Here is a 9,178-nt window from a genome sequence, read left to right on the forward strand (position 1 = left end):
ACAAAATCTCTTTTAAATTCTTCCACAGCCATTGAAACCCGCGGAGAGGAACGGTCCAGGGCTGGAGTACAAAGTCAGCTGGCGGCAGCGGGGAGTCGAGGCGGACTGGAATGAGGAGACGGTGAAGAAGCATTCCCTGACCCTGCGAAACACTCCCACCTTCGTGCCTTACGAGATCAAAGTGCAAGCGGTAAATAGTTTAGGATCCGGTCCTGAACCAAATGTTACCATCGGATATTCAGGAGAGGATGGTAAGCAGCGGAAACTTTCATGTAAAAATGTGATGCGCGTGGGACTGTTGTGACGCAAATGTGGAGTGATGGGTTAGGCAGCCCATGGCCAAAATTGCTTAAATGCCAATGCTCCGTGGGATGGGCTACGTGAGACGCAGGCAGAGCTGATGCTGGGCGCCGTGGATGCCGGCTTGCTGGAGTTTGAGGGTTTTTTTGGAGAGGTCACTTGTGCTTTCGTCCATCTCAGTTGCTGGCTTAATCTGGTTACTCATTTGAAGGCCACAGGCCATAAGAAGTCTATAAAGTGTGGCAGTCATTGTGTTGGTTTTGGTGGGAAAAAAAAATCTTTCGCTTGTCTGGGGCCCGATTCAGCAGTTCAGCACTGTCAGAAGTATTCTGGCAAGTAAGTACACTCATGCGCTCGGCGTTGTGAGCGAATTTATAGATAATGCCACATTGCCATGCATGCTGGGTGTTATTTTGTCCATTGAGTCCTTGAAGAACAGGTCCTCTTCTCCAGCCTGGGTTTCTGTCCAGTGGCTTTCCCTGGCTCCTGAGTGGCACAGTCCCCTCTCAGGCCTCCCTGTGTCTCTGGAGAAGTCTTCATCCACTGGAGGAAGGCTTTGCTTCGGATCTACTCCTGCTCTAAGCCCCCTCCACATGTCTTCTCAGCTCCTGCCCACCTCCGATTTTGGACTCTGCCTGTCCCACAGTGCATCATCCACGCCAGATCAGAGAAAGTCTTTCTCCCCTTGCAACCCATTTTCACAAAATAGATGCCCTGGGCTGCTCTGAAATCATGGCTTGTGATACCCACCCTTTGGGCATGCTCTTCAAGCTCCAGCTTCACGGTGGGCTTCAAGAATCATGTCCCGTTAGGAGAGGTGAAAGTGCAGGAGGATTGCCCTGCTAATAGAATTAGTGGTGGTGCCATGCGGGATGCGACAGCCCTGCTATGTCTGTGGGACACTGGATAATGTCACTGCTGAGGCCACCCCAACACCTCTGAAGAGCAGCCCGTCCCCTTTGGTATTTACTGCATTACTAGAGAAGATATTTGGAGGACTGGAAATGTATCCAGCTGCAGTAAAGAAATCATAGAATGATGGAATCGCTAAGGTTGGAAGGGACCTTTAAGATCATCGAGTCCAACCACTAACCTACCCTGACAAAACCACCTCTAAACCATGTCCTTAAGCACCACATTTGCCCTTTTTTAAAACACCTTCAGGGATGGCGAATCCACCACCTCCCTGGGCAGCCTGTTCCAATGTCTAATAACCCTTTCAGTGAAAAAATGTTTCCTAATACCCAAAATGGCACACCTCACTTTAGGAAGCAACCCAGTTAAGCACTAACACCACCAAAAAAAAAAAAAAAGATTTTTTTTTGGTAGGAATTAAGGATTTAAAACAGCAACACAGTAAACTGCATGGTGGTCTGCTTGTGTGGAGCTCCAGGCTCCCCTGATCCCAAATACCGATGCTTATTGCATTTGCAAACGCTTAGCAGCAGGGCCTGGGAGGTCTCGGCAAAGGGGGGCCGGGAAGGCCAGCGAATCCTCTGTGTTTCAGATCTGCAGATTAATTTTATTAGTTAAGCCAGACAGTTTTCATCTCATGCAGACTCTGAAATCTTCAATTTTTTTTCATAAGAATTAAATAAACTGACAGTTTGAATGGCTTTTGAAACGTCGACAGTGGATTAGCCAATTAAGACCAGCGCGTGTTTTGCCACTTATTACGATGACCAGCCAGCCACATCCCTGATTGAACCCACCACGTCCCGCAGCGGTCACTCCCCAGTAGCGGTAGCGTAGGTGCTGCCGCTCCCACCTCTCTGCTGTCTGCAGCTTCTTGCAGAAGCCTTCGTGGAGTGTTGTCATCCATGGTAGGTGATATGAGACAGTCAGTGAAGTTAATGCAATAACCACAGATGTAAAAACAGTTTTCACTTTAAGGGTGGTAATTTTCACTTTGAGGGTGGTGAGGCACTGGAACAGGTTGCCCAGAGAGGTTGTTGAGGCCCCATCCCTGGAGGTGTTCAAGGCCAGGCTGGAGGTGGCCTTGGGCAACCTGGTCTAGTGGGAGGTGTCCCTGCCCATGGCAGGGGGGTGGAACGAGATGATCTTCAATGTCCCTTCCAACCTAAACCATTCTATGATTCTATGATGAATAGCTTTACAGAGGGAAACGAATCCTAAGGCGGGCTCTCTGGAGCACTCTTCTCATTGAGTGAGCACATTATCAACCCCTGAATGGACCAGTTGGATGTTTGCAACCTGTCAAGTGCTTCCTGATGTTTCACCAGTATAAGGCATCAGTGCTGGGAATGGTGTCGGTGCTGCTCAAACAGGAGAATCCCCACTGTACGCACCGAGGTGGGCGATGGGAAGGTTTGGCGGTGCATCTTCCCTCCCCTGTAGAGTCTATGGCAGAAGAGATGATGGATAGTGAGAACAGAGAGAAAAAAACCCCACAGCATGTTTATTTTCTTTGTGTGTCTGTGGTGGATCTAATTTTTATATCTATCAGTGGAAAACCTTCCTTGCGATTCAGTTGTCGATGGATCCAGGCCTCTTTTTTTCAAGCACTATAATAGCTTTCTGTGTTGTGTAGTGATTAAAATCCTACTGTTTAATGAGCTTAGTTGTAAAATGAAATTGATTATAAAAAAAACCTTTATGATTGCCTTCTTGAGTGCTGTGTTAATCATTTTTTTTATTCTTCTCACTGCTGTAAGCGTTACTTGAAACAGGAAATCATAAATACTGGTGTAGAAATTCATATGTCCCAGTGCAGCTGTATTCCAGCCCTCAGCAGAAAGCCCTGATATGGCAAAATAATGTTTATTGGCCCATTTTGCCCACTGGATACAGGTAGAATGGCTTTTTTCTTGCCTGCAGTAAGTCTGCATGAACTGCCACAGCGTGAGCTGGAAAGCCGAGCCCTGTAGCTGTGAACAGTGTGAAACTGAGCTCTTGTATGTGTCTTTAATGTGCCGCACTTTTGTTTTACAGTTCCAGATGCCGCTCCTTCCGGCGTATCGGTGGATATTGTGAACAGCACGCTGGTCAAAGTCTTCTGGTTTGGAATACCAAGGGACAGAGTTCGTGGACATTTAAGAGGCTATAAGGTTACAAATTTCTCTTTAAATATTTGTGTGCAGTTGAATAAACTACTAAATGAATCCCAGATCAAGGATAGATTGCAGTCTCTCATTTCTGGGAAGATGAGAGAAATCAATATTGTGTTCAGCCCTGTACAACGTAATTTGTTATAGTAGTATCCATCTCAATGCAGGTCAGTTGGTGGAAAACCAAAAGCATGCTGGATGGAAAAAGGCATCACCCAGAGAAACACTTCCTAACATTTGTAGGAGAAAGAAACTATGGGATGATTCCCGGTCTAGAACCCTTCAGTGAATTCCGCTTAAGTGTTTTGGCTTACAATGGCAAAGGAGATGGCCCAGAAAGCTCCCCCGTTGTGTTTGAAACTCCAGAAGGAGGTAAGGCAAAAGGAGAGTATGGGTTGGAGGGACATAAATAGAAATTGTCCGTGTAACAAGGCAAGTTGATTTCCTTATTTAAAGTAATTGTAAAATCTCCCAATATTCATAAAACTCTTCACTCGAAAGGAGGACTGTAGGTGTCGAGCTAAACTATATCCTCATTTAACAAGTATGTGTAGAGACAGACCTGATCAATCTTCTCTGAAAGCTAATCTCTCTATCTTCCAGTCCCCGAACAACCACGTTTTCTAAGGATCCTGAACTTCGACAAGGACTCTGTCACTCTGTCGTGGGGACTTCCCAAGAAACCCAACGGCCACCTTACTGGCTACGTTTTGCAATACCAGATAAGTATGTGCTTGTTTTACTTTGATTTTAGAATTTAAGCATTGTTAGTTAGAGGGGAAAAAAAAAAGGGTTTATATGGGCACAGTTATTTAAAACAGAGGTTGATGAGAAGGGCTGTTTCTGAGATCCCTGTTACAGCCAGAGCATAAGGACAGTGTGTTTTGGACTGCAATGCGCACACAGCCTGCCAGAGGGCAGACCAAAGTCATCTTCCAGAGCAAAAAGTGTTCCATGCACTTTTCTGATGTAAGCTCACATTGCTGCCCTGCCCTGTTCCACATTTATAGACTAATTCAATTATTTCATGCTTGCAAATTATACCTGATGTAGTAGTTAAGAAGACCCACAAATTGTAGGTGCATTCTACTGAAGTGAAACTCATTCAGTACAAAATAATTTGCAATGAGAGCTCTTTGGTCAAATTTCTTCAGGTCTTCACATTGTGTCAGTGAGCAGCTCCTCCCTGTAGAATGCCTCAGCAGAAATACAGACAACGTCACCTGAGTCACATTATTGAGTAATCACATTGAGAAACAGCTAAATACCGGGGGTATTTCTTTCTTTCTTGCCTATGAAAGGACTGAGTAGCTGGGAAGAGACTTTGAGATAACCTCAGGTAGGATCCAATATTGGTTCCAGACTGCCACAACACCAGCTGCGGGGTGTGGTGACAATTCAGGGTATTTAAAAAGTTCTTGGAGGATGGAACAACATCAGACTGTGCCCTATTTACAAAAAAAAACCCAACAACCCAAACCTGTGTACTTTTGACTTAGCTCTGCTGGTAACAGAACTGCCCAGTTGCCTTTGCAAGCAGGAGCTGGAGGCTGGATCGTCCCTTTGTTTTTGATGACTATGGGCAGAGAGTGGATCCGTCTATTTAAGCAGTTTGGGAGTGACAACCCCTCCTTCAGCTGCCAACTGTGCCACAGCAGAGGGAACGAAGCAGAACAGCCATCCGTTAACTCACTTGTAAAAGTTTGCAGATGTTTGGAAGCAAAGCAAGAAGCAATTCATATATATTTAATGATCTAGGAGACAGTAATTTTTACCTCCCACTCAGTGTGTGCATATCGGGAATCGGAGAGCTTTTTAAGACCAGTAATAGCTCACCGAGTAGTTGGGGGGATTGACATGGAGGAGATAAATCCCATTTAAGCACTTGGCAGGAAGGTGAGATATGCTTATTCAGGCTCCATCCTTCCTACTTACTGCAGAGTGCTCCCTCGCAGGAGCGTTCATGACACGTTTCATGTTCGTCGCCTTTAGCTGCTGGATCTGACTCAACCGCCTTTTCCCTTTCAGTAAACGAAACTCATGAGATCGGACCTCTGAACGACGTCAGCATAACCAACCGCTCCACGCTGAGCTGGAGGCTTTCGGGTCTCAGCTCCAGTACCAAGTACAAATTCTATGTAAAGGCTTGTACAGTCAAAGGCTGTGGGAAGCCGGTCACAGAAGAAGGACTAACGATGGCTCAAGGGAGTAAGTTAATAGGCGATATGTTTTTATGTGGAGAAGCTCTAACAATAATGGAAAAATCTATTGAGAATATTCCAGACTTGACATTTCCTTTGTAATTAGAGGAAATAAATTTGTTTTTCTTTCCACGAGAGCAATCAATGCAGCCAGGCAGCCTTCAGAAAAGTAGAGCTTATCTATTTCATTTTGCTTTACAGTACTGTGTTTTTGTTCCCACCGATCAGCTCTTTAAGCCGTACTAGAATAAGTGAATTGCATTTAGTCACAAACAGAAAATTGAAGATTTAAATAATCTGTTTGCAGCAATATGAAAACATGTTCTGCCTTTGCATGCAGGTGGGGGACTGCCAGCAACACTGGGGCAGGTATTTGGTGTGGAAAGTCCAGATGAACATAAAGTTGACTGCAGTGCATTTGATCCATTATTTTCTTATTTTTTTTATCAGAGACTGGAAATGAGCATTTGTGTGCCACTTATACCCTATCCTAAAACATTGATATTCAGTGATTTCAAGGAAAATCGCAAGCACCATACGATAGCTCCCCTTTCACATTCAGCTGAAATGAAATAAAATGTCCTGTGCTCAGCAAGTCTGAAAACTCTACAACAGCGAGGAACAAGTCCCTCCTATTAATCAGAAACCATTGCTGTGCACTGACCACGGGGAAGGAGAATGTGATAAGCAAAAGAGTCCTGGCTTCATCATTTTAGCACTGATAGCAGTCTGGAACAATGTTGACATAAAATTGAAAAATGGTCCTTGTTGTACAACATCCGATTGGACTTCCAAGTTGCAGAATCTCTTCAGTTACTGGTGTTACTGGTAAAACAAGGAAAAAGTAGTTTAAACTCATCACATCCCAGTTCAGGATCCAATCATGAACTATCATCCGTTTTCTCAAGTAGTGAAACTCCTTCTCAACTGTCTTGTGGCCTCCAAACTCCCTCTAGTATATGGGTGCTCATGTGGCAGTAACTATTGATCTATCAGCACAGTTTAAAATTTATTCTTCATTAAGGAAAGTAAAACATCGTGGGGTTTTTTTCAAGCTAAAAATATACAATTTCACCTCATTAGTTTCCCTTTCTGGCCTTCATTGGGCAGCCAGAATAACGTGTTTTGACCACTTGAAAGTCTATAATTTCTTTAAATAACCTTGTCAGATTTTATGAAATGCATCCCTGCCTGGTATGCTTAAAAGGACAATAATGATGCCATTTGTTTCTTTCTTGTTCTCTTCTTTTCTTTCCTAAGACTTTGTTTTGGCTGTGGCAATAACTGATTCTGGTGAAATGCTTGAGAATAGAGTAGCATAATTAATAAAAGCCACAAGAGTCCAGTTCTGTGATTAATGTGTGCTCCTTGCTGGTTCTCAAGCCACCCTAAATTAGGACACTGCATCTGTCACTGGGATGCCATTAGAGTTTTGTGTCATTATTTGCTGGCTAAATTGTTCTGGCATTTTTCAACTAAACATGATAGGCTGAAAAAAAAAAAAAAATCACTCTTTTCAGTGACCTTCTTGGGGTTTTAAGCTGTGGTATGGGAAGCAAGGCGATTGCTCAAAATTAAAACAATTTCTCTTTTTGAAGAAAGGGAGTGATTTCAAAAGTCAAAGTTGACCCACGTAAATGACAGATATAAAACGTGGTGCCCCCTGAAATGAAACTCCCAGACAGAGCACTCCAGGTTTCTCTGGGTTTTGATTCAGTGATTCTATATCCACTATGTTCTGGTTTTAGTAACAAAAACATAAAGCGCTCATTGTTCATTTTAAGACTTTGAATAGCTTCCACTGCTGTAACACAGCCTTTGCAGGCTGTGCCGTGGGTATTTCAGAAATTCACGACGCATTCCGCCAGGAAAGTAGAGATGTTGAGGTGGAAGCTAGGAATTCATTCACATCATTGATACACTTGATCTGCATCACTGCCATTGCTTTCATTTATTTGCAGTTATCTCTGCTACTGTAGTCTGGAATCAGAAAGACTAGTCAATCTCTTTTTTTAATATGTACATGTGTGAGTATGTGTGTATCACCACTAAAAAAAGTCTGTGCAGGAAAAAATGTTGTGCTTTCAATGATAATTTTACTAGCCTGTCATTTATGTGCCACTCATGATGAGTTTGCAGTGGCATGAATGACTGAATTTAATAAAAAAGTTTCACTCAATTAAATAAATATAACTCCCTCTATAGATAAATGGGCAGATCATACCCTATCTCTACAACTGCAGCATCTTCCTCGGTGAATGAACCATTCAGATTCACTTTTTTGTCAGCAGTACCACATTCCTTTGGGTTAGCAACACTTTACCGAAAGGTCAGTGAGTGGATACTGATCGGAAAAGCCCATCTCGCATTCACGTCTCTCTTTCTGCGTTCCCCGGTGGAGCAGTGCCACATTCTGCATCCTGCGCATGTCCGGCGGCGGCGGAGGTAGAGCCCTCTGCTCTGCAGTACTGATTCCGTCAGACGGGGCTGTTTCCATGTAATTACTTACCAGAGGAAAACCACACTTCAATATTTGTCTCTAAGATTAAACGCAGGCCCGCTGGAATTAGCGACAAATAGAAAGAGGCGATATAAAAGCTTTCATTTATAGCATCCTTGTTGCATGACCCGACACCACTGGCGCTGGCAGCTAACACAAAGTCAATGAGATAAAAGGCCTCCTTCTTATGAAAGATCTTAAACACAGCCAAAGGAGCTCAGATGTGAAAGGCTGATACTTTACCAAAGGGCTTTAACATTGTTGATAAAATACTGTGGTCAATCATGAAGAACCTGGGAAAGGACATTTGCACTGCAAAATAAGTAATAGTTTATTTTTTGTGGCTTTCTCTTGGTTTCATTTCACAGAAGAAGGTATACTGTCTTTAGAAAGTGAATTTTATCTCTAACTTTCCATTGTCAGGTGGTATTTCTTAAATGACTTACAAACTAATTAACTTTCCCCTTGAAAATGTCAATTTCCAGGTGTTCATTAGCCCTCAGAAGCATAACCCAAAATAATGTTCTTACATAAGTGAAAAAAATTAATTTAATATAGCGGTCCTTCTTTAACACAAAGCTTCTTTTCATCCAGACCTACCAGTGTTTCTGGAGGATTACTAAACACGTATTGCATGTTGAGAATGATTACTGTGTGTCCAGAAATTCGAGCCTTAATGAAAAATTCATCCAGAGGAAGCTGTACAACTGTAGTTTTATTTTCCAGAGGAGCCAGAGAATAGCAGTTCACCAGTTTCATTATATTTCAATGGCAATTGGCACGTAACTCCCACAGGCTTTTTGAAAATCTTAGCCGGAGGGTACTACCTTCACGACACACCATAAGATGAGGAGAATAACCATTTGTTACAAAATATATGGGTTTAGTTCTCTTTTGCCACAGGCACAGTGCAAAAGGAAAAGTACAACCGCCTTAGCCATATGTAACCCCTGGTATTGTTACCAGCAAACCCCCAAAATATGCCCTATTTACTCACGAGCAAGAGAAACCGATGAAATCTTAGTAAAAAGTTTCTTCTTCTGTCATTTATGCCACTCCACTCTGCTGCCTCTTCTTTGGCCAGGGGACCTGTAGCCCATCAAACCCTG

The 9,178-nt window shown here is 43.2% G+C and overlaps 1 protein-coding gene across 1 annotated transcript in view; it reads left to right on the forward strand.

The window, feature by feature from the left end:
- The window catches only part of CHL1 (cell adhesion molecule L1-like), a 61,320-nt gene that overhangs the window by 44,495 nt on the left and 7,647 nt on the right, over positions 1–9,178 (forward strand). Inside the window, exons 19-23 of the mRNA XM_009882850.1 lie at positions 29–251; positions 3,253–3,368; positions 3,536–3,740; positions 3,972–4,094; positions 5,397–5,576. Of these exons, the coding sequence (XP_009881152.1) occupies positions 29–251; positions 3,253–3,368; positions 3,536–3,740; positions 3,972–4,094; positions 5,397–5,576 (847 nt within the window). The remainder of the gene's footprint in view (positions 1–28; positions 252–3,252; positions 3,369–3,535; positions 3,741–3,971; positions 4,095–5,396; positions 5,577–9,178) is intronic.

The sequence above is a fragment of the Charadrius vociferus genome, unplaced genomic scaffold (genome assembly GCF_000708025.1).
Source record: "Charadrius vociferus isolate BGI_N301 unplaced genomic scaffold, ASM70802v2 scaffold433, whole genome shotgun sequence".
Taxonomy (NCBI): Eukaryota; Metazoa; Chordata; class Aves; order Charadriiformes; family Charadriidae; genus Charadrius; species Charadrius vociferus.